Source organism: Fukomys damarensis, unplaced genomic scaffold (genome assembly GCF_012274545.1).
Source record: "Fukomys damarensis isolate Sample0158 unplaced genomic scaffold, DMR_v1.0_HiC HiC_scaffold_14, whole genome shotgun sequence".
Lineage (NCBI taxonomy): Eukaryota > Metazoa > Chordata > Mammalia > Rodentia > Bathyergidae > Fukomys > Fukomys damarensis.
Genome location: NW_022900926.1, coordinates 13,598,158 through 13,624,541, shown reverse-complemented (window position 1 = coordinate 13,624,541; position 26,384 = coordinate 13,598,158). Strand labels below are relative to the sequence as shown.

Below are 26,384 nucleotides of genomic sequence, written 5' to 3'. Positions count from 1 at the left end.
AGAAGTACGGCTTGGCCTTGGGGCCTCTTTAAGCTCTCTCAAATTATTTAAATAATAGTCACTGATTCTGACTATACATAGTGTTAATCATTTTAAAGAAGGTTTTTAAAAATCTGTTAAATTTGAAACATGCCATACTAAATAAAGGCTTTTCAGTTATTATTCATTTCATTACACAACTTGGAAATGTCAGTAGCCACACATGTAATATCTAGTTTCCAGCTTTCTATACAGCGCATGTTAATCATGTTGCAGTTGACTCTGTTTCCTTTAAAATACAAAACTCAGGGACAGCCTACTCAGTACCTTTTGACGTGCAACCCCAAAACCCAGGAACACTACTCTGAAGTGTTCACAAGGTTGACATAGGGGCAGGGGGTTTAGCTCAGTGGTGCTGCTGCCTGACTTGCAAGTGTAAGGACCGAGTTCAATTCCCAATACAAAAAAAAAAAAATCATAAGGTTGACATAAATTATGGGTTTAGTAAGTTTTGAATCAATCTCCACCTACATTCATAGGGAGCAATCCAGAATACATCATCCAATTAGAAGCTCCTTGAGGGCGGTATTTCATTCACCAGGATCTACTCCCTTTTAAGAAATAATCTGGCAAAGAATAACTAATTGTCCAAGAATTCTTCTTTAAGCAAATGGCAGAAGACTGGTGAATTAGAATTCTTGACAGGATTGCAACAATCGCTTAAATTTTCTAATGCAGTGTTGTGTGACATCAAATAATATACTAGATGGCCAAGGAGCCTTGTGAATTACCCTGGTAGTCAGAAGTGAATTCTGTATTTAATACTCCATCCTAATTTTTAAAGAAATTTTTCTGACATTTCAAGTATTAATTCTCATGATTAATTTATACATAGGTTAACCAAAAAATGTATTTTTTACTCCGGAGGACAACAGTATATCAAACTTATTGGACCATGCATTCTATATTTAAAGTTATGTTTGAGGTTTTTCCAAATCTAACCTCTCCTTAAATTTATGCCTAGTTAACTCTGCCTGTTGACTCTGGATGTTTGCCCGAGGATTACAGTCCAGTGAAAGAACTTGAATTTCATTTACTTACATTTTTAGGAATATCTAAACAATTGTTCTTCAATTAGTTTTCACTTGGAGGAACTAATCAAGAGTCATTCTGACTCAATCCTGAAATACCTAAAAAGTGTTATAGCACTTTGGTTTTTAACAAACTTTAGTGGAAGACCTCACCATTTGGAATAATTCTGGTGCTAATCTGAAATGCTGTAGTTTTGTCTCCTAAAGTGACCATAGAGTTGTCGCCGATATTCTGCAGTTATCCACAGCAGTTTTCTCTGACTTTTGTGATCCCAAACTCCCTGGTGCTTTCTTTTCCGGAAGTTATTCTAACTGAAATAACACTTTATATAAACAGAGAGGGCTCTCTTCCTAGGGGGGAAGAGTAAGCATTTGCCTCCTTTGCAGTGGGGCAGGATGTCCTGAAAGGCCTATTAGGATTTAAATTTGTGTCTTTTTAAGGAATTATGAGAGGAGCAGCTGCTGCTGCATATGTTGCAGGACTGGAGTCTCAAATTAGATTTTTAGGTTATAGAAAAGATCCCACGCGATTAAATATATAAGTGGGGGAACCCACAATAGGCCAACAGTGGAGTTACTCTCTTGAGGAATTCTTTCCTCGGCAGAAGCAGAGTAACTTAGTTCGGTTGTGGAGCCTTTGGAATGGGGTTGCGAGAGCATTAAAGTTGCCTTTCCAGCTCTCCTTTTACACACATGCTGGGTGGGGGTATGTGTGCAACTCCACTGATGGGTCATACATTTCATTAGCTTAGCACTGAGACTTTTTAGTTTCTGCATTTCATCCTGTGTGTGTGTGTGTGTGTGTGTGTGTGTGTGTGCATAAATAGCGACTATTCAACCAGTCTATGTGCAGACTCCACTATGTTATTGATCAGGTGTAGAAATGTTGAATAGCTAGGCTGTAGGGTTTAAGTCAAACAACACTTTTATCATATTTTTAAAACACAACCCGAAAAGTGAAGAGTCAATACTAATATTTTTCCGGTTACCAGAAACCCTGCCATGTATTTTAAAAATGCCTTTAACATAACATCTAATTCAAAATAAAAAGTCCTAAAGCAATGCAGATGATCACTGTTATAAATACATCACATGCTATTTTCTCCCCCGCCATTTTAATGTTATGCTAAACGGTAAATAATAAATTTATTATGTCTGGTTTTCTAATGTGCCAATAAAAAATAAAAGTTCATTCATTCTTTGTATTTCCAGTAAAAAAAATAATTAAGCAAATTAGGTGAACCCTATCAAACTTGGATAAAATCACATATAAAATTTCTTACGTCCTTTTAAAGCTCTGAAAGGAGTAACCAACTTAGAATTTTCTGTAGATTGAGACTCATCCATATTAATAACCGGAAAATGAACTTAAGACTTTATTATTGTATATAAAGCTTTCAAGTTTCAAAAGGTTCAAATGTGTTTCTATTAACTAGTGTATCTAAAGGCATTCTGTACATCGGATGGTAACAACTAGTAAATTTAATGAAATCAAATTTTAGGTGATTATTATTATTATTATTATTATTGGTACCAGGGATCGAACTCGGGTTCTTATGGTTATGAGGCAGGTGGCGGAACCACTGAGCTAAATCCCTGGCCCAGGCGATTATTATTTCTTATCTAAAACTGGAAGACCTGCTTAGGAATATTGACTTTCCATACCCTTCATTAAATTAAAAAAAAACCAACTCTTTAAATAGGCATTTTATTTTCCAGTAAAAGCACTGACTCACTGCAGAGAAAAACAACAAACTATTACAACACAGGTGATTTTCAGAAAATACATTTAGGGGTCACACTGAATCATTTACTTTTAGTCTCATGTCTCAAGTGTAAAGTTGGATTTAAGACCTTGTCAATTTGAAAAACTAATTTAAGTCAGTCACTAAAATGTGACAGTTTTTTTCTGTCTGACAGTCTTACTTTCAGAATAGTATGGCAGCAGAACTATGTGCTCTGATGACAAATCTCCTTCAAAATCCCAGTTCTACCACACAGGTAGCAGGTAATTTTGGATATGATTTTTATTCTGGGGTCCTGAAGCTTCCACCTCACAAACATAATGAGATATACTTATTTTGAAAATTATTAAGTAATTAATGGAAACTCCAGTATAAAATGTCTAGAAAAAGTTGTGGATCAGTAGTAATAATTGTCCAATTCATTAATAATGTGATTAAAGGTATACACTTTTATCTAAATGAGAAACTATGAGATAGTTAAACATGTCATTTTTAAAAGGAAAGAGAAATGTCTATTTCATCATAGGTACAGTTTTCAAAGAAGTATTTCTGTCCTGTGCCCAAATGACTTAGCTATTTCAGATTCTATGGTCTGGATGTCAAAGTCATTAGCACACAGATTATATTCCTTAGTATGGTGCATAAATAGTTATTCCTAGGCAAACTTGTCTTGTGCTTTTTCATTTTGCTGTATTTACTTTCTCCTCCTCTTGTTTGCATTATCTGCTAAGATTAGAAACGGCAAAGAAATAGGATTGAGAAAAAAGAAAGTAAATTTTTAAAACTCATCAGAAATGCTATATAAATAGCTCTAGCATTGTTTTATGTAAGAGAAGACACGAGGAAGGATATGATTGCCCAAAGATAAGTTTCTGACTATCTTCAAAATTCCACAACCCACATTATTGTCAAGAAGAGTACCTGTGAAAACTGTCTAGTGAGTAGCATAAAAAGTATCCCTGCTGGAAACCAGGAAATGCTGATTCCCAAGGTTCCAAGGGGGTGATAGTCCACCCCCTTGGGTGGTCCAGAACATAGGAGTGTCTCTCTCATACTGGACAGTAAAGCCAACCATCTCCTCTTCTGAGATAAATTTATTCTTTTTTAAATATAAGTTTTTCTTAATCTGTACCAGTACACACATATGATTCATGAAAACAGCTGTGCTTTCTCTTTATATTTGTATACATGGAACCATGTAGGTGTTTTATGTTGGACACAACTATTCTTACTTTTTAAGATTCTTACCTCTAAATCATTAAAAAACAAATGTGTATCAGCAAGATTGAAAATCATTTCCTCCATTCGGAGTCCTAGGGTTACAGCCATGGGGGGATCCTGGAAAGAAAATGTACACATTATGAGGCCAAGATCTCATCACCACAATTACTAGTATTAAAAATATCCCAGGTAAATATTGTTGTAAGGTGTAGGGAAGTTGATCCTTCATGGAGTTGAACTGAAAATTCAACAAATTTTTAGAAAGAGAGGGAATAAAAAGAAGTTAATATTTGCATAAAAATACATAGGAGGAAAAAGTTCCAGGGTTTAGTAAACTATTACAGTAGGATGACTACAGTTAATAATTTATTGCATATTACAAAATACCTACAAGGAATTATTTTAAATGTCTCCAACAGAAAAAAATGATGAATATTTGAGAAAGTGGATATGCTAAATATCAATTTGATCATTGCATATTATACACATATATTGAAATACATGAAGTATCTCCAAAATATATACTTTATGAATTTAAAGCTTTAAAATATATGTATTATAAAGAGAGTTCCATTATCCAGAAAAGTGCATTTCCAAAAGAGTGACATATTACAGTGATTCATGCATACTCATAATTATAGCAACACAAATTTATAATTGCCAAATCTTGGAAAGAGCCTATATATCCATCAACACATGATAAAGCAAATAGGATATTTACACACAATGGAGTAATGGTCTGCAAGAAAGAAGGATAAACCTGAGGCATTTGTAGGTAAATGGATGCATCTAGAGAACATAATGTTAAGTGAAATAAACCAGACGCACAAGTTTAAATCTTGTCTGGTCTCTCTTATACAAGAAACTCAAAATATAAATAAAACGCAAAATAAACGACAGTAATAGGAAGTGGGGAGATTTTTTCCAAATGGGAAAGGGGACAAGAAATGGGAGGATTAAAAAAAGAATGGAAGAACCAGGGATTCGGCTCAATGGTTCCACTGCCTCGCTCTCTAAGTGAGAAGGCCCAAGTTCGATACCCAGTACAAAAAAAAAAAAAAAATTGAAGGACAAAATGGAAATAGAGCTTTTTCAAATGGAAAGGGGATCAAGATTTGGAGGGAATAGGGAGGGATAGGACGGGAATGGGGAAAAAAAGAATACAGTTGTGTTATGTACATGTACAGACTCCCCATGTTAGATATCATCATTACGTACTGTACAAATTTAAAATGCATTAAAAAAATAATCTAAGCCTTAGTAGTACAGAATTTTGGGAGAAGAGGGGAAAGAAAGGTTGAGGCACAGGCAGGTATATCTTTGAACTTATGGGATACACAAGCAGAGATAACTGAGGATATATTTTCATCAAATCCTGTGCGCTCCTGAGAAGAAGTAAATCAGCTAGTTCATATAACACATTTTAAATATACTCCATGGGCAATCTTTTGGAGTAAGGTATTCAGGTGAAGTACTAATGAATGGGACAAATTTGTTAAAAAGAGGAAATATTTCATTTTCAAAATGATGATGAGAATTTTTTAAGAAAAATAAGTCAGTGGATGTCTGTAGGATTTGAGAAGAGAATATTACACTAAGGTGGGATGACAAAAAGACTGTAAAAGAAGGTACAACCACTGCTAATTACAAACTACATTTTAATCGACAGGAGTATCTATCTTACTATGGGTATAGTTTGGTCTAAACTGTATTTCTCTAGGGTTGAAAAGGCAAAGCTGAAGGATAACTAAGAGATAATCCATCCGCTAAATATCATGAAGGCAAAGATATACTTTTAGAACGTAAAAGGGTTAGAGATCAGTTAAAAATGACTCAATTTTAGTCCAGAAACAAAGATCTTCTACAGCTGCAAAAAGTTGAGAATCACCACCAGAGTTTTTACTTTACCGTGATCAACAACAGCTGAAAGCCTGGCATGGCGAGAGGTGAGATTTTGAAAAGTGAAGCGAGTTTAAAGACAGGGATGGCGAAGCAATTCACACACAAAACTGTGCTGAGTGACAGCTTAAGGAGAAGGGCAACCACTGCGACTCTGAAGACACAGCCCACAGAAAACCTGGAAAGGACAAATCCTTAGAACTTGAGACCATATGCAGGGAGAAAAATATGGTTTTGAATAAGGCTGACAAGTCTAGAAGGATGCTATTGGTTTTGGCTGAGAAGCTAGTTTGAAAGACATCAGAGGGCGATTTGGGTGGAGTAGCTGGGCCGGGAGCCAGACTGTAGAGATTTGAGAGGAGAGAAATGAAACTTTTCAACATTCTAACAAGTGCCATTTCAAGAAATATATTTAAACTTGGGAAAATGTAATGCTAACTTGCTTCAGTTTTATGATAAGAACAGGCCCAAGAGATATTCATCTACACCCACATCTTAATTCCAATTGCAAGGAGAAGCCCCTCCCTACCCCACATCTACACTGCAACGACCCATTTTATTCTTGTATTTCCTAACATAATGCTTTGAAGGGAACAGCTACAGCAGTGGTGTCGAACTCACGGCATGTGTGCTTTTTTTTTTTTTTAAGACAAAATATTGATGTATGAGTTGTTTTTTCCTAAACTAAAGCCTCAGTATTCAGGTTTAATTGCAGTGTCGACATTTGGTGATAAGTAAGTGGGTTTGGGTCTGTAGCTTGGGCATTTGTCTCTAAAAACTTCTCCACCACTGCTCTAGAGTATATATATATAGATTTGAACTGTCACACACTTACTCTACATCTGTAAAACCTAAAAAACAGGAATTGCATGCTAAAAAGTAGAAATTCAGTGCTCATGGGACTTTGAGGTGTACGGGATGAAGCTAAGATTTGGTGTGGGAGAGAAGGCAGTGGTGCTTTTATAATTGTTTACATCTCCTCAGCAGGGATTTTTGCGGCATGTTTTATAGTTAATATGTCTCACTTATCAAAAATGGAAGTAGACTGGTCACATGCTCAATGGGGCCCTGGTACTGTGTTCTTAAGCCAGCTTGATTCAACAGCTAGATTCTTTTGTCTCGTCTTCAGCTACAGGACCATTTGAACATAGCCACAGATCAAATAAACTGTTTTACCCAATAAATGTCATTCAAAAATGGAGAAACATAAAGCGGTCCTTTTCTGTCTCAAAGAATTCTAAAACTCAAGTCCCCTTGTCCTGTTTCTTTTACTTTTGTTCAGTACTAGGGATTGAATTCAGTTAGGCAAGCGCTCTATCACTGAGTTACATCCCCAGCTTTCAAGTATTCAATTCTTATTTTCTTTTGTTTTTGAAAGGAACTCAGAAATTTGCATACAAGTTTTAAGAAATTATACATTTTTTTCTTTTTGTGTTAAAAATTCTTATTGCTAGCTTTTTTTCTTTTTTGGGGGGGGAGATGGGCACTGGATAGGCAGAGGACATAGAAAACTTGGAAATATTCTGCCTAGTCATGAACCTAGGAACAAAAAAATTCTACAGAAATATCAGGAAAAAAATCAAACATAATTACAGCATGAAAACATGTAATTCCATTAGTGACGCTTTCTGCTTTTGAGGAATGCTCACTGATGCAAGACAATAAAACCAAGTCCCACACTACTCTGTTAAGTTTCTGATGATTCCTGCCCTAAAGATATCTATTTCAGATAAGATGCAGAAATACCTTACTTAAAAAATTTTCCTTCTAGAGCACAGGTTGGTTAAATTCTTATTCTGTGAGCTGCCATCTTCCCCCTTTTTAAGTTTTCTATAAAATCATGGAATTGCTCATGTTCATTCTGCACATTGTTTGCATTCACAGCTCTGATTTACAGGGATGGAAGAAAACATACTGTTCTTTTTTGATTGTTACCTCCCATTGATTCCGTGCTTTGGAGCCATGTAACTCACTGTGCTACCCGAATAGTGACAGGAAAATCCATGAACAATGCATTTTGTGCATCTGATAAGCCTGCAAACAAATGTAAGTTTTGTTTTTGTTTTTCAAAAAGTGTAAGAATCCTGTCACAAGCGAGCACAGCGTGTGGAAGGATGAGAGCACTGCCTTGGAACACAAGCCCATGGCTCTGGGAGGGCTGGCCACCTCCTTTTCAAGCTGTGGCTATTCCACGTCACACACTGCTGCTACAGCCAGGGCTTAGTAGAATTTTGGCCAAATACCATTTTGTAACTAAGTTCAGGTTTGGGCTTTGTCAGAGTGTTTGCTTAGCTTCTTTTCACTAAGGTTTCCAGAAGGCAAGGATGTTGAAAAGGAGGTGCTTTGTCAGGGCTCTTTAGAGTGGGCTAGGGACAGTCAGGCCTGAGCCAAAGAAAACTGCCGGGAAGAGGGCATCATCTTGATTCTGACAATGTCTGGTGAGGCCTTAATGTCAACAACCTCCTTTTACTTTTCGTTCTTTTCAAACTTACAAGGGACTGGGGCAGTTAAGTCCTCGTAAGCATTTACGGTGCTCCATTTTTCCAGCTAAAGACCCCACGAATGGCAGGTGTGGCCTTCCCACTGTCCTGTGACACTGGGCAGCCTCAGAGTTGCCAGGCTGCCGAGGAACTGGTGCAAGCGCCTGCAGTTTCACTGTTTTATCAGGCATTTGAGGGTGAAATGTACTTTTGGACAGATCCCAAGTGTTATACAGAGATGCTTGCTTGTTTTCATTCGATGTTTGATAGAATCGCGGGCACTTTATGAATCAAGAGTCGCTGCTTTATTTTTCCATTCACTGGACTGAATGCTGAGTTCAGGACCTAAATATGAAGTGATAGCAAAACTGTGTGAAGAGGGAAAACGAGAGATAATGAAGGCCTAGCAAGGCTGTGTGGAAGTTCTGATGCGTATCATACATGTATTATAGCTCCAAAAGGATTCAAAGTGTCTACAGCAGTTCAATGCAGGGCAAACTGAACATCCGTCAAGTGATTTTGTGTGCTGCTCTATCACAGTCCTGAAACTATTCCCAAGACATGTTATTGAATGTAGAGAAAAGAGGCAGAGGGAGAATAGAGAGGGAGAGAGAAGGAGAGAGAGAGAGAGAGAGAGAGAGAGAGAGAGAGAGGGAATATAAATACCTTTTTGCCTTTAAATATGAGATACGAAGCCAGATGTTGCCAGTGTACGACCAAGTCAGGATCAAGGAGGGCACTTCTCTAAATCAAAACACTAACGCCTATTAGCTGTGCAAGCACAGAGCATAAATTGGAGCCAGACTGTCTGTCTGTGCGCCTCTGCCCTGCGCCGGGCCATCAGCTGGAATTCCTCCTCTAGGGACACACTGTAAAAATATCTCAGGAGAGGCAGCAATTATGTATTTTTAAAGAAACAGAGGATTTTTTAAAAGGCCTCGAGCTCTTAGAGCAACGTCTTCCTTCGGGACTTGAAGCACATTTGCAGACACGTGCAAACAGACAGAAGAAAGGCACACAGGGGAAGAAGAACTGGCTCCAAAGCCAAGGTGGAAATCACTCCTGGGTTGCTTAGAATGTGCGAACTTTTAAAATCAGCAGTAAGAGATGAAATAAAATCCAGCCACCTATCAGAAGGGAAAGTTTGCAAATAGATAGGCGTGCTGAATGGCTGACAGGCTTAAGTGCTGCACTGGAGAGTGGCTTTAGGAACGTTTCCTTGTCAAATACTCATGAAGTATCTATTATGTGTTAGATGTGTTCAAGTTCTGTGCAGAGAGCAGACAACGAAGAATGCAGAGGGCGTGTCCTTCTGGGGTTTAAATCCTTCCTGGGTGAGACTTGGGACAAACTTATCAAAACCAAGTAAATAGAAGCATTTCAGGTGATTCTTTGTGGAAAAGAATCTGAACAGACCAATGCAGACAGTGATGCAGCTGAGAAGTAATGCAATTTCAGGGCAGTGCAAGGAAGACTCTTCCATAAAGGAGCAGAGGGCTGGGAGAGGGGAGGAGCCGGTCACACACAGAGGAGATGGAAGGAAACGCACAGCACTGGAGGTGAGGATGTTTTACCCCCTCATGTATGAGGGGGAACACAGGCAATGCGAGCCATGCCAAGGAAGGGAAAGGGGGGGAGGAAAAAGAGGAGAGGAGAAAAAGCACTTTAAAAAGGAGTGAGTCCTCCCCTGAATCCAGCTCAACAGAGGCATCAGCAAGACGAGAAAGGACCACTTGCCTCAGCTACAAAGTAGTTCTTCAAACTCCAATGGAAAACTTTTCCTGACAGTATGGGGTGAGCACAGAAAAACATGCAGAAAAGGGCTCAAGAGGCCTCTGTCATGACAGGGCTGCTGCAGTATGTAACCTGGTGGTGGGAAGAAACCAGGCGGGGTGACTGGTGGCCTGCTGGACAATGTCATTTCAGGAGCAGTTCCCTTAGGGGGACCGAGAAGGCCTGGAGCCAGGGCTCAAGTGAGTGCACGGAGAAGGCAGGGGATAAGACCACAGACGCCAGCACGCAGATTTGGTCTTATAAAGATGGGGAAATCTTCTCAGTTAGCTTTCTTCTGCCTCAGTAACCAAAGATGAGGTTTGTGTAGAATTAGGAAGAGCTCTGACGATCGGAAGGGACAGTGGGTATGAAACCGTCTGCTGGAAGAGTGAGTTATCCCGCAACACCTGAGATGTGTGGGTCGGTTAATCAGTGGGGACAGGTAAGTCCGCCGGCGTTTCTCCGAGATGCTGCTGAGTGAGGGGCAAGCAGTAAACACCCACCGGCATTATGCCAAAGAGAGGTTACAGCGACACACCACTGCTGCACATCGGGAGGATGATACCTATGGCACAGGCTTCTCATGAGAAACACCAGTGCAGATTTTAGACCTCTGACTGCCCAGCCATTGAGTTCAGACTCTCTAAGAAGTGACCAGGAAGCAGCCCTTTCGAAGCTCTGCAGAGATTGCAGTGTATATAGACAAGACTGAGAAAACAGGAAATGATCATACTGCTGCTCAAAGTGCTGGTCACAGGGCAGCAGAAGGGAGATTCTTATATACTGCCCCAAAGCTGCCAAAATCAGAATCCAAAGCTTACTGAGATTCCAGAGTTATCCATATGCCTGTTAGTATTTCAGAAGCCCCGGTCTTAAAGTGTGGCTCAGTGCAGTTTCTTGGTAATTAGACTTCTCTAGAGTAGTTTATAGTTATGAATAAGAGTGCATTTCCTCACTGTCACCTCCATAAATATCACCCCTGGACTTCACTTAAGGGACCAAGTGACTTATGCTGGTGCTTTCTTAGTCACATGCCCTACCACCTACTTGGGAGCTTGTAAAGATTAAAAACGAGCTTAGTCTTATTCTGGATTAAAATAATTTGTTCACAATCTACATGCTTGATGTAAACAATACATTTTCAGTGGAATGGTAGTCATTAATAGTCAGTAGGCAGAGAGAGGGTCGTTGCCTAGTGCACTTACCACTACCATCTTCTAGTGTCCAGTGAGAAAAAACTCACTGAACAAAACACACTCAAAATATTGTACTGTTAACGTAACATTGGAATAAATGCACTTCATGGAGGGTTAGAGCAGTGACAGGTAGCCATAGGATCACACAATACTTGAATGAAAAGAAACAGGTCACACTGGTGAGACTGACCATGGGAGGTTGAGCTAGAAAGCACAGGAAGACACAAAAGCCAAGCTGTACGGCAGAGGTGACAGTGAAGACTCTGATCCGGCAGCCTCAGGGCTCAAGGAGAAAGGGTGTTGGTGCTTTGGGAGAAAGCTCAAAATGGATGGCGAGATAGTAATTTCAGGAAAAAGTTCGATGAAGATGAAGGAATCTCAAGGGAACCTCACGATCTAATCCTTTGCCACCCCAAAATGTAAGTGACCATAAATTGGATAAAAGGGACGGAAACTTCAATGAAGCTTACAGAAGTCTCTTCCAGAAATTTGTTTTGAAAGGAGCAATGCCCACAGTATTTCAAGTATATTCACTTCCAGTTAGAAAATATAATGCCCCTATGCAATCTTTTTCCTCCTTTTAATGTAATTTCCTCAATAACTACTTGGTAAGGTTGGGCTTAAATAAAAGTTAGTCATATATTTGCCTTTGGTGACATCACCTAGAGCTATTCAATCTAACAGAAAAGAAATGATTTCTCTAAAATAAACACATATTCAACACCAAGTTCTGAAAAAGGCATCAGCAATTAGCCCCGTCTCAGAGTCTGAGAAATGTTATTGTTCTCGATTTTGCTTTATTTTTATATATATATATGTACTATATTTACATGCACAGTACACAAATATACTATCAAACATATTATGAGCAACTATGAAAAACCGTGATTTCTGAGGCATATACAGTTTTCATTTGTTTGTCCTAAAGCCACATACTAGTCACTCTGGCCTGATGTGAGTTCTTCATAGCACTGCCCTGAAGATCTTACACGGTGAGGTAAAACAACAGATACAAGTAGAAGCAAAGCTCTTCAGCAAACATTCAGTATCTACAATCTCCGATTTCTGTGGGAGTGTTTATTTTGTGTTAGGCAATGTGCCTGAGTATTACAGCCTTAGCTTATTTCCCCTCATATTCAAATGATTACTTTTATTATTATTATTTTCATGTAGAAAACAACTGAGGTTTACAATGGTTAAACAGACTTACTCAAGGTCTCACAGATGGGAGGAGGTGGACCTAGAAATTGAACTCAGGCCTCTTTTCTCTCCAAAACCAAAAATCCTCTCCTGTGGCCAGGGTAAAGGTAATGGGCATGGGGTAAACTCTGTCACGTGGGTGCCTCAGATCCGTGATTCTAATGTCAATTAATTCTAAACACTTCCTGTTAAATCACATAAGTTACTATTTATCTTCATGAGCCTATCATTTAAAATCCAGCCAGTGCTATTTTAGAAATTTCGTTTATGCGTGAATAGGTTAATATAAATGCATATTGATAAACATAGTATTTTCTCAGCACTATTCTTATGTAAGCTGTTGTCTAAGGTGAGCGAGCAGTTTTAGGAGCTTGAATTTTGATTACCCATATAAAGCAACTCCTCTCTACTTTCCTTCAGTCTTTTCTCTGACTTGGGCTATTTCCATTGTATGCTTACTGTGGAAAAACTTTAGAAAAATCATAGTTTCATTGCACATGATGCATTAATGCTCCAAAATAAATCAGATCCCTAAAGCACAATTTATTTAGTTCTCTTCCCCCGCCCCATCCCCTGAAAAGGAATTACTGCAACTTAGGTAAAATAAAATATACAATCAATCAGGGAATAGACGTAATCTTCATAAACTCTAACAGATGATGGATGATTCCTGGTCTACATCCTGACAAATTTACACACTCCTATTTTAGATTTTTGCAGTGATGAAAACTGTACGTGCCAACTGGTGCTCAGCTGCAAAACCCATCATCAGCCTCCCAGGCAGCTGAGTTCAAATGTTGATGTCCTTCACTTGCCACCATGGTAAATAAACAGAAATAGTTCTTGGAAGACGAGTGTTGGCAATAGAACAGACTCAAAAGTGATAACATAGGAGGAAGGTCTTTGGAAAATTCACCTTCTTTATTCACAAGTAGAAGAAGAATTTTCCAAAAGCTTTCCAAAAGTGAATACACAAAAGTTAGTTGTACAGAGCAATGCATTCTGTGTCCTATGAATTCTGTGTTTGTAGGTTATGGGTAGAAAACATGAGACCAAAAAAGAATGGAGATTAAGATCCTATCAAAGAAAGATGAGTACCAGCTGGCTGTGCCAGTTACAAATCATGGACATAGGTTGACATAGGGTGGTGTTGAAAGCTATGAAAATATTACATTAACAAGACACTTGGTGTTGTTCTGTTTGCCAGTTAGGGGAAGGAAAGAGAGATTGGTAAGTAGGTAGGTAACTGGTAATTTCAAGACACAGTTTAACTTCTCTGGCTGACATATCTTACTTAGCTCACTATATTTTAGGACCCTGAAGTACCTCTTTCTGCTTTCTAGCAGTAAAAACTAACATTCTACAAGTTGGAAAACATTTGCCTTTGGTCATTTCTCAGTGGGAGGAAGAATGTATATTCTTGCTTAAGTTTCTCTGGCCTGCAGAGATGGTATTTTTCACAGCCAAGTGCCACTTTTATTTATTTACCTTGTTTCATCGACTCTAAGAAGGAAATGGACTATGGCCATCTTTACAAGAGGAAATACGTCCAGAGGTCAAATGACTTCCCTTTTGGCACACTCAGAAGCAAGGTGTTCTTCCCACTCCTTTGATGAGGTGACTGCCTCACAGACTGTTTCTGGAACAAGCCCTGGACTCTGGAAACCCTTTAGCGATGACCAAGTATGATGTGCGGGGGGGGGGCTGGCTGGTGAGGTGGTGGAAACAGGGTCCCAACTCCCTGAATTCTTCCTTCCACCTGGAACCATCCCGTCCTTATGTTTTGTATACAGATGCTCTGTGTGATATATTTTGGCAAAAAGAATTCTCTGTCTAAAAAGAAATCTGAAAAAATCACTGTTACACCAAAATGTTATGCTTTAAAAATACACATTATGGAAATAAGACTGAGCTAAGAAACAGAAAGAACTAATGATAGGTAACATCTTCAATCATAGACAACCTTTAACATTGTGAAAGGCTTTCTCCACCCGGAGTGCCTGCATTTCAGTCTTCAAAACTCTTATTGAAGACTTCAGAAAACTGAGTGATTAAACCTGATGACAGGATTCTTTAAAACCTTTCAGGACCTTTAATGTGATAGTTTGTACTAAGTGACCCTAAAATGTGAGAATTTATCAAATTAATTTGACCTTAGCCTTTCCTTGAAACTGCTAATGAATATGTCCTAGAACTAATTTTTCCAAGAAAAAGTGTTGTGTCCAAGGGTGGGGGAGACTATTCTAGTCATTCTCAAAATGTGGTTCAGGATCATCAGTTATGTGGGAATTTGTTTCAAATGTGTACTTTGGGTCCTATTTATTAAATCAGAAATTCTGAGGGCAGGACCCAAGCTCTGCAGGTTACTGAGACTCACGGTAAAGCATCCCAGTCAGAGCCATGAACATGAGTATTTCTGTTTTACACATAATAGTTCCTAAAGGGTCAACTGGGTCGACCTTTGTTCTGTAAATGTCATTATCCCTTTAGCAGACAATTATAAACCATCTTATCCCAGCTTTTCTTAAAACTCCTCAACAGTTTTGGTGGCAATTGGAGAAATGCCAAATACCTCGTCATAAAGGACAGGGGTCTAACTTACCTGACCTCAGCCCTGCCCACCTCTCTGTTGTTATCTTGTGCTATTTTCTCCCTTATTTACCACCTTCTGGCCACACTGGGCTGCACATTCCGGGAACAACATCTCAGGGAGCTTCTGTAACCCTCGCTAGAAGTCGCTTTCCGTTCTGCCTGGATCCTGCATAGGTAGCGCCTCAGAACTCAGGTCTCAGTTCCAGCGTCACCTCCTCAGGCCCACTGCCCTGGTCCTTCTCTGTAGGGCCCTGCTCTATTGCCTTCATAGCAGCTGTCACTCCCTGACGTGAGTTTGTCTGTCTGTAAGCTCCATGGATGTGTGTGTTAATAAGTGCAGTATCACCTAGATGGACAGAACCTGTGTGTGGAGCTCCAGGTTCTGGTTCACCATTTTCACACTGAGTTTGTGGGGAAGCTGAAGTCCCTCAATGTCCTTTTTGTCACCCTCATAATGAGGCTCACTTAGTTTGCTTCTTCACAAGATGAGCTTGGGTTAATGTCTCTTAATTAGCTATTTCTCAATAGGCCCATGCTCCCTCTGAAAGGCAATGCCTATTTCCTTAACGGCATTAAGAAAAATATCACTAATTAAATGACATTTAGAAAAATGTTAATAATAATGTAATAAGGTAATTTAAGGAATTAAATGAATATTTAATCTTTATTATAAAATATATCCTAAAGAATTTTTTTTTAATTTCCCCAAGTAAAAACACTGTTCTTTATGATCAGTTCTAACAGACCTTCCTCCCTGTAATGAAGAATAATGCAAGGAACATGCGCTTGTAGTAGGGACTGACCTGGTTTCCTATATGTGTAGCAGCATATACCACTGGTGACGTCGGCCGACTTACTTAAGCCCTCGTGATCCCAATCTCTGCATCTGAAACACTTGTGTTGCAATAAAGGACAGCACAGCAATCGTTGAGAATTAGATGAGATGTCGGTGAAGGTGACTGGGAAGAGCTACAACTTGCTGAGTCCTCATTCACAAAGAAATGTTCTTCTAAGTCCTTTAAATATGCTGTCTATTCCCTTTTGCTAGCGACAGATGGTGTTGTTCCCATTTCATGGGTAGTGAGACTCAGGGATTAAGTAATTTAAAACTTAGAAAACTATAAGCCTCAGAGATGAATTTCCAAGCTTAGTTCATCTGATGCACAAGTTCCTGCCCTTAACCAGCTCCTACAAGGCAGAACACGGGCCAAACTGCATGAAGAAGGTGAGAGCGTCTCCCCCCAGCACCCTGGTTAATTCAGTTTTCTGTGCCATTATGAGGAGCTGAGTGCTGTCTGCACTACTCTATTTCACTGAACATGTTTTTCAGTTTTATGTCCTGATGGAAAAATATCCCAGGGTTGAGAGAAAACAATTAAAATTATTGCAATGTGAAGGAGAGCTCACACAACTGCCTACCTAGTGTCTCATTACTTGCAGTTAGTCCTTTAGGAAGTAGCCCTTAAATACTGCATTCCTGGCTGATTAATTGTGCCACTTAATGCACCATAACAGGAAGAGCACAGCCTCTCTTTGAGGTCAAAACTATTCAGGGTCCAGGACTCATCTTTGCCACTGACGGTCCAACTGCACACACACTTGATGACATTTATAGGTATGTTTCCTCATCTACAGACCAGGGAAAACAACCGATTCCTTAGTGCCATGTGATACCCACTGCTTGGCACATTACGAACAGCAAGTAAGGTCAGCTCCAGTCTTTCCCTCACTTAGTTGCATGGCTTTGGTATTCTCTACTGTTTTATGCTAAGGAAGCATGGGCTTAAATTCTGGACTCAACGTTTTCTAGACTCCTCCTTGCAATGATGAAAGTCATACATTCACGTGAATGCCACATTTCCAGGTGGTCATCTGGAGAGGTGACAAGTTCATGTGAGGGACGAGAGAAGTCTGAGGACTCTGCTCTTACTGTCACTTTATGAGTCAACTGAGAAAAGCAGCTGCATTGTTTTATGTTACTTTAACACAAAGACAGCAAACATACATAATGATATTTTTATTATGCTCTTCACTGATTGACTTGAGTCCAAATGATCTTACTATTTCTGAATACCAAAATTCCCACAAAAGGATACATATTTGAAGTCAGGAAATACTTTAAAATACATAATGGTTATCCCAAAAGATGAATCCGAACACTGAATTGGCACAGGGGAAGTCATGAATATTTAAGTATAGTCCCTCTTGGTGATTGTTTTGAAAAGACCTTTATTTGAGATTATATGTGCAAAGCAGATTGTTTATTTTAAACACTTGTCTAAATATAAAACTTAGCTGCACAAAAATATTGCACGCAGTTCAACTGTATGTACTGGGTATTCCTGGTAAGCCAGAACTATTTCAGAAGCAACCCTTTAGATTGTTGTGTGAGAACTTTAGACTCCATGCTCCATCAGCAATAGAATTTGAGTGTGCCCCGAAATTTATGTAGCATAATTTCCTTATACATTATATACATACATCTTAACCATAATCATGTGCAGTGCCATGGTTTGTATATGTATCGCAAAGGCCTATGCATCAGATATTAACAGTCTAGCTACGAGGCTGTGGCACTCTTAGGGGTTCAGGAGGCGAGGCCTCGTGGGAGGTAGTTGGATGCAGACTCAAAGGGGATGCTGGGAGCCCAGCCCTCTCCTCCTCTCTCTTGGTTCCCAACCTCCATGAGATGAGCAGCTTGCTCTGTCACAGGATCCCTATACTGTGACCTAGTCACAGGCCCAAAGGCAGAGGGCCAAGCAATATGGACCAAAGTCTCTGAACTATGACCCAGAATAAACCTGTTCTTTCCTTAGAAGTTGATTATCTCAGGTATTTTGTCAGCTAACTTGCGGTCATGCTACAGATGAACATTTGTGTCCTCTCCAAATTCCTATATTAAAATTCTGGCTTTCTTTGTAACATTATAGGGATGTGGGGCTGCAGGGAAAGATCATGTCAGGAGGGTGGATCACTCATAAGTGGGGTAAGGGCCCTTATAAAAAGGCACAAGAGTTTGTTTTCTTCCTCTCTGCTCTCTAACGCACAAAGACATAGCAATCAGGCGTCTGTAAACCAGGAAGAAATTCCTCACCGTAACCTCATCTGCTGGCACCTTTATCCATTCCTTTCTAGTTTCCAGACTGTGAGACACAATTACATGTTGAAGTCATTCATCCTATGGCATTTGTTATAATAGTTAATGCAGAGTGAGGGTATGGAATTATAAAGTGTGTCCACCATGAGATAAGCACTACAGTGTAGTAAATATGAGGTAAAATATATGTTATTCATTTAGTTAAAATATTCATTTTAATAGTTTCTTGCCTCATCCCTGTAGATGATTTTGTACGTGCAGTACACTGGGCTAGGAATCTTTAGAGATGTTTACTGTGGATGACAAGTATGACAGAGGATCTAAGATTCTTTTGTAGATGTTGTTGTAAACAAAAGCATTTATATTTCACACCTGTTTCACAAGACCCATTACCTATGACAAAATAACAACTGTACAGAGGCACCGCAGTGCAGTGTAGGAACACATCCTTAAACATACTTCATCCTTCCTTGTCTAGAAGGCAAATCTTAACACAGATGCTGAAAACTATACATCGAGCTGACATAGGACAGTTTTGAAGAATATGTTTCTGGAAAGACAGTGCGACCCTTCTGCAGGTGTGGTACATAAAGGAACCAAAGTCAGATGCCACTCTGATGACAGTAAGCAAGACAGGCCAGCATGTTCTCAGTTGACTGGGTAAATAATGATCCTGCTGGCATCTATAGCAACAATCAGTGCACTAGACTGCCCCAAACAATTCCTTAAAGTTCTCCTGTTAGTGAACACTATTGTTTTAATTTTTTTCCATTAATATAATATTTTCTAAAATAATTACATAAGGGTATAAAACTTGGTCTTGATGCAGAAAACAGTCATTATAAAGAATAAAAAAGGAATTCGCTCTCTACTTAGCATTGTAAAATCTGCAGTTCTTGATACAGAACAATAAGCTACTAGAAACAGGTAATTAAGAGGATATTTGACTGCAATGACACAGTTAAAAGTAGTCTTAAATGGTCTTTGATTTTTGAATAAAATAAATTCCTAACATGATTTCTTGGAATAAAATGTCTTGGTTTCTTACCTTGCCATACTTCTGTGCATAAGACCCGGTGAGGAGTGAGTGAAAAACAATGATGGTTTCATCCAAATCCCAGACAAACACACGCTAAAGGCAAAAAAAAAAACAACATAAAAAATTGTGAAGTTTAAGGAAAAAAAAAAACCCCCAAAACACAAAATATCCTTCTCCACTGGTGGGTAGTGCCTTGTTACTCTATTATATAACATTATGCTATTTCATTATTTGTTCATTTTTAATGCACCAACTCCAACTATTATAAAGCCTGAGGAAAATAAGTAACACAAATGAGCATAAGTTTGCAAGTCAGAGCTACTTGACAGATTGAGGCAGGAAGACTGCTGAATACAAGGCTAGCCTGGGCGATTTAGAGAGAAACTGTCTCAACAAAGGGGCGAGGGATGTAGCTCAGTGCAAAGGCCTTGGGTTTCCATGCCATAAATAAGTGGAGAGACGGAAAGATCAGTTGATTGATACATATATAAAAATTAAGCAATGTCCTAATTTGAGTGAATTCACACATTTACTTGTAGTTAATACTAAAAATAAGAGACATATTCAGGCTTTATGATAAGATGTGTGCTTAACCTCTCTGAAAATTTTTATAGCTTATGGGTCCATGAAATATTTCAATGTATGCAAACAATTCAATTTTTAAAATATTTAAAAGAATCGAAGAGTCACCCCTAGACAGAAGCTGTAAGTGTGGGTCCTTGGGTCAGCTTAGGCTCGTAAATGTGTTGTTCAGCCCACAGAGAGTTTGGGAAGATTTCAAATTATTCACCAATTTCTAAATTAGATTTCATCAAACTTCACAGCAGCAGAGAACCTGGGGGTCTGGCTGTGCTGGCTGACAGCCCGAAGTGGCAGTGGCAGCAGGGTCACCGGAGTGGGCGGAACCCCTGACCCCACAGTCTGTGGGGCTCCCTAGACTGTCACTCATTAGATCACCGGTACAAGAAATTATTGCTCATGAAGAGGAATAATGTCTGTTAATAGTAAACATGGAAAGTGAATTCGTTTTCATCAAATGAAACACATGGTGATGAACAGAGTCTTCTAATATTTTTTCCAGTTTTCGTTTTTCACTAGTACAGTTCGCCGTACAGAATGATCACTTCCTCATGGAGAGTTGGTACCTGTACGTAACACAACCAATTCTTTTTTCATCCTCTTTCCTTGTCTTCCCTCTCCCTCCTTCCATCTCCTGATCACCTTCCCATGTGAGAAAGATTCATCTCCCTAGTTCCTATTATCTCTCTTTTATTTGCTCTTTATTTATATTTTGGGTTGCTCCTATAAGGGAAACTATGTGGTATTTAAACTTTGTGTGTCTGATTTATTTCACTTAACAGCCTAGTGTTTCATAATAAAAATCAATCTGCTTAGGGTGGATATATCTCAAAAGAGCTCACAAGTGCAAAAAAAATGACATACATACATTAAAATTTTCACAAATGTAACAATTTAACACCTATGGTGAAGGAATGACATTTTCTTCATTGTCAGAAGATGACTTTTCTTTTCCATACAGATTACTTTTATCACATCAAATATATTGACATGTACATATATGTCTTTCATTAGTTTAGGACTACCTAATAGAGTCTTTCTCACAAGCAGCAGCTTTAGTTTTGGAAATTCTGTTTGTGCTAATTTGGATAAAATATAAAATTGTACCAGGCCTAGAACTTGAAAAGTACTACCAGTTTTGAGCTGTTTTTATTTTTACTTTTGTCATGATAATGGCTGAACTTTCAGAGTTGTAAAATGCATATGACAAAGCAGATCAATTTGTGGTACATCTTTTTCAATTTCAATTTTGAAATATAACGGAACTATAAGGTATGGTATGTATCAATCAGTAAAATCAAGCATCATACTGGGCTCTTTCAGAACAAACAGGCATACCTCTAGGTCGCTGTCGGGAGGTGGGGAGGGGTTATTTTTCCGGCCTCTTCCTCGGGACTTTGATCCGGAACTCCTACATGTTCGGTCATCAAGATCTTTGATGGGTGTAGAGGGGCTCTGCACAGTATCAAACTCTCCTACAAATAATATGATGTGTCAAAAAGAGTACTTCACCCTTAAATCAGGCCTGAGCGTTCATTTAGAATTAGCTTAGCAAATTCCTATACATTAGAAACCTCTTTTTGAGAAAAATAAGAGATTTATAGTCCCAAGCATACAAAATTTTTAAATTAGTAAAATGAAGAAGGTCATACAAATCCCTCCTGGTTTTAATCTACATGTTTTTTACACCATATGGCTTCAACTTCCTGTCTATTCCCTCACGTGTATATTCACGTACATTTAGATCTATCCTCACTTCTTCCCTGTCACAGTTTAGAGGACAAGGTGTCTTCTTCTGGATCAGTCCCACCCCTCCACCTGCAAACTTGAGTTCTTAGCCCCACCTCTAAGGAAATTGTGGCCAATCAGTCAAATCCTTGCATCTTGCCTCCCACCTCCTCCTTCCTCTTGACTTTGCATTTCCAACTAGATACACTCTGCCTGCTATCTTTTCTTTCAAATGAAACTTAAAACAATGGTGCATACCAGTGCTGTCCAATGGAAATAAATGGGATCTATATATGCATAATTTTATGTTACGTAGCAGCTACATTTTATACAGTTATAAAAAGCATGTAAAAGTAGTTACCATATGTTCATTAATTCAATATATGCAAAATATCATCTCAGCATGTAACCAATATACAAATTAGCAACGATGTGTTTTGCATTCTCTTTTTTATACTAAATCTTTGAAATTGTGTGCGCATACAGAGGATCTCAACCTGCAGGACACATTATCAGTGCTCAACAGCCACAGGCGGCCAGTGGCTACAGTTCTGCCTAGCACAGTTATCTCCACTTCCTGGCATCCAATTTTTCATAACCTGGCTTCAGTTTGCCAAGGCTCTAAGCACTGAATTGAAAATTATGAGAAAGGCTTAGTCCTCACCATCCTAGATCTCTACTTGTGTTTGATCCTCTTAACCACCACCTCCTAGGAACCATACTTTGGTAGTGGATACCCTGCACTCCTCCTGGATCTAGGGTGTCACCAGCTCTTCTTGGTCTCAGAGACATGGATTCCTGTCCTTCCTTTGTCAGTTCTATAAACAGGAATTGAAGAATTCCAGCCTGTGATCACTATCCTTCCCAAGTCTACACAATCTGAGTGCTTAACTATCTCCTGGTCCATGACCATGTACAGGATGACTCATGCCTGAGTCCTTACCTCTAAGCAGACCGCATCTTAAGTTTAAGATTTCTTACCTAACTGGCTTTCATTTGTACAATGGATATCTAAAATTCTGTTACATCTAGAGCTAGTAATGATGCACCTTAGAGGTACAGAGTACTGAGCAGTGGCAAACTTTTGTGAGGTGCTATTGAGATAAACTGAGGCAACAGTGAAGTATAGTAAAATGCATAAATGTACCAGACTTCTTGCTTGACTTCCAGTGTTTCACTCAATTTCTCTAACGGGGGAATAGCAGCTACCATTTTGGATTACTGAGGGTAAATCAGGTTTATATATAATTTGATTTAGATCATATGTATATAATAAAAATTTCTAGGAGAGTCAGATAGCTAACTATACTGAATTTAAATTACACATATTTTAAACATTAAGATGTTATGACTATCATGCTTTACTATCAAGTTACAGTAAAACAATTCTCAGGGTGGCCAAGCAGTATTAATCTATATAAATAAATCGGAACAAGCTAAGCTCTCTTAGGCATTATATTTTCTGAGCCATCATAATTTTTACAAAGCACACATCTTATCATTTCTTTTGATTACAACATTTTATTTGAGAAACACTGCACATGACAGGTCAGGATCAGAGCAAAATATACTTTGCTCTAAGTACTGTCTGCTCATAAAATACAGTTAGCCCAGTTCATTGCATGAGTGTCTTTTTTTATCTCCTGTGTGAGAATGGATAGCACAGTAGTAAAGCTTTTTAGTGATGAGTTTGAGTACAGCCCTGTCATAAATTATATTTCAGTCCACTTGGATAATCATTAAATGAAGATTTTGATATCTGGACATAAAGTCAACTTTTAAATAAAAGCCCACAAAGTTTTTTTTTTCTACTTTAAATTACTTCTGAAACCAAATGGTTCTAAGTTTACTATATTCTGCAATTGAATGCTGTCCAAATAAAATGGTGATTCAAAATAATTCTCAAGTACTTTGGATGATATTCCATTAAAATCAATTTCCAGGTGTTACGTATCCTAAGATAACTTTGTTGTTGTAACAGCAAAAAGTGGAAAGAACAGGACCTTGCAATATCCCAATCGCTGTGATCAGTTGTGGGTGACCTGTTGCAGAGTGGACCCACAAAGAAAGAGATTAAAATTAATTAGCTTGCACCTGGAAAGACTGGTGTGGTTCCAGAGCTCCTGCTTTAACTACCAGGCTCTACTGCTCACCCCAAGCTGCAACAGATGCCCCAGATCACAAAAAAATAGAACCTACAACTATTTATCCTGAACAAGAGAACCATAACAGCGGACTAGAATGGGAGACAATATTTGGCAAACCATACATCTGATAAGGTGTTAATATTCAAATCATGTAAGAATTTAAACTACAGTGAGTTATTGCCTTATATTTGATAGAAAGGATATAAAAAGACAAAAATAACAAGTGTTAGAATGAGGAGAAAAGATAAGGGAACTCTTATATCCTTGGTGGCAATGTAAACTAGTATACCCATTATGAAAAACTGTTCAGTAGCTCCTCAGAAAATTAAAAGTAACATTAAGATCTTGTAACCCCACTATTGAATATATAACTAAAAGAATGAAATCAGTATGTCAAAGAGATATCTGGACTCCAGTGTTTATTGTAGCATTATTCATAACAGTCAACCTAAGTATTCAAGAAGATATGGATAGAAAAAAGAATATTTATATACAATGAAATACTATTCAACCTAAAAACAGAAAAAAATCTTTTAGTTTAGAACATTATGGATGGAACTGGAGGTATTATGTTAAATGAAATAAGGCAGGCACAGAAAGACAAAATTGCATGATGTCACTCACAAGTGAAGTATAAAATGGTTGACTTCATAGAAATAAAAAATGGACTAGTGACTTTAGGGTTGGGAAGGGGGTTTGAGGAGAGGTTAAAGAATATGAAATTTCAGTTAGGATGGATCTATTGTACAATATGATGATATTAGCAACAATGCATTGCAATTTTTGAAAATTACTGAGAATAGATTTTAAGTGTTTTAATCAAAGAAAGAACTTATATATGAGAGCTAATGCATATTTTTGACTCAATTCTGTCATTGCACAATGTAGGCACATTTCAAGGCAATGTGCTATGCAACGTGAGTATATACATAATTTTGTCAACTGGAAAAATTTGAAAAGTGTCATACAGACTATCCAATCTGTGTGAGAGAGGGGACCAAGAAATTCACTGAAAGAACTTAAAAGGAAGTAAAAGAGTGCTGCTGTAGTGGCAGAAGAGTATCTTGGTTTCTCCAGCCGTCACCCAGGTGCATTTTGTGTGCACCGCTGCTCCTTCTGAAGATGTGATCCTTTCTCCTGAAGGTGGGTGAATCGAGGAACCTGAGCTTAGCCGGTCATGAAACATTTGTCGACACTATTTATTTTTAAAGAGAAAGGTGTTCATTCTAGTATCCCTATAAAATTTCATTCAGGTAATTGCAGGAGGACAGTAATGCTGCAGGTAGGGAAAATGTAATTTGGCAAAATTCTGGGCAGTTTGTCCCCTATGTCTTCATCTTCCTGAGAGCTTCAGTGAGATGAGTTAGCACTCTGCTAAAGGCCACTGTTGTCTGTGTAAGACACTGGCTTTGCTACAGAAAGGGCAAAGAATGGCTGCTATCAAGAAATCAACCAATACCAACTGTTGGCGGGGTTTGGGGGAGAAAGGAACCCTTCTCCATTGTTGGTGGGAGTGCAGACTGGTGCAACTACTACGGAAATCAATATGGAGATACTTCAAAGAGATGGGACTAGAGGTTCCATTTGACCCAGCCATCCCTCTGCTGGGTATCTTTCCAAAAGAACTAAAAGAATCATATCACAGTGATGTATGCACACCCATGTTTATAGCAGCACAGTTTGTAATAGCTAAAACTTGGAAACAGCCCATTTGCCCATCAGTGGGAGACTGGATAAACAACATGTAGTTTTTCTATAAAATGGAATATTATTTAGCCATAAAGAATGAGAAATTAGATTCATTCATAGGAAAATGGATATATATTGAGGATATACTCCTACGTGAAATAAATAAGTCACACATGTGTAAATACCAAATAGTTTCTCTGGTGTGAATAAACTGTAATAGTACACAAGCTCCTAATGAGATAACTGACATTGTGAAATGGGAAGAAAAGGGCTAAAAGTATAGGGAAAGTGGGAGGGGTAGGGTAAAGGTAATAAGAGAGAAAAATTTGAGAAAATGAAAAAATGGAAATAAAGTGTTTGTAAATGGGGAGGAGAGGAGGAGGTGAAGGGAGGGAAGGGACAAGGGGAAAAAATGAGAACTAAGACTACCTGTCATGTAAAGGTACAAGACTGCAATAATGAATGTAACTGTACTGTATACCTAGAATGTACCAATAAACTCAATAAAAGAAAAAAAAAGAAAGGGAAGTGATTCTAGTAGACCTTTAACTTCTCTGGAGCCTTCTAAGATTCAATTAGCTAATGTTCCATAATGCTCCTCACTTTCTCAAGGTAAAGGGTAATATTGGTACAAATTGCTGACCACACTTAAGTTAAAATATATTTAAAATATGAGAAAGGATGAAATGTAAGAATATTTTTCATCTTCATGTGCTAATCCATTCTCAAGCTTTATGAATGCAAATCAAAAATATAATTTACCTTTGATAGACTTTAAGTTCAAGGCAAAGAAAGATCTCCAAAGTGATAATAAACTAAAATTTCTGTTTTTAATCAGCACAGTAGTGTTTCTTTAAATCCACTGTCAAAATACCTAATAAGGTAAAATACATAACTGAATGCTATTTGCAAATACATCAGTCATTACC

General features: G+C 38.4%; 1 protein-coding gene across 6 annotated transcripts in view; it reads right to left on the bottom strand.

Annotated features, from left to right (window-relative positions):
* The window catches only part of Eya4 (EYA transcriptional coactivator and phosphatase 4), a 263,877-nt gene that overhangs the window by 14,484 nt on the left and 223,009 nt on the right, over nt 1-26,384 (bottom strand). For all 6 annotated transcript variants that reach the window (XM_033763240.1, XM_010626650.2, XM_019207810.2 and 3 more), the window contains 3 exons: nt 21,230-21,366; nt 19,322-19,405; nt 4,064-4,153 (listed from right to left, as the gene is read on the bottom strand). In XM_033763240.1, coding sequence (XP_033619131.1) covers nt 4,064-4,153; nt 19,322-19,405; nt 21,230-21,366 — 311 coding nt within the window. The remainder of the gene's footprint in view (nt 1-4,063; nt 4,154-19,321; nt 19,406-21,229; nt 21,367-26,384) is intronic.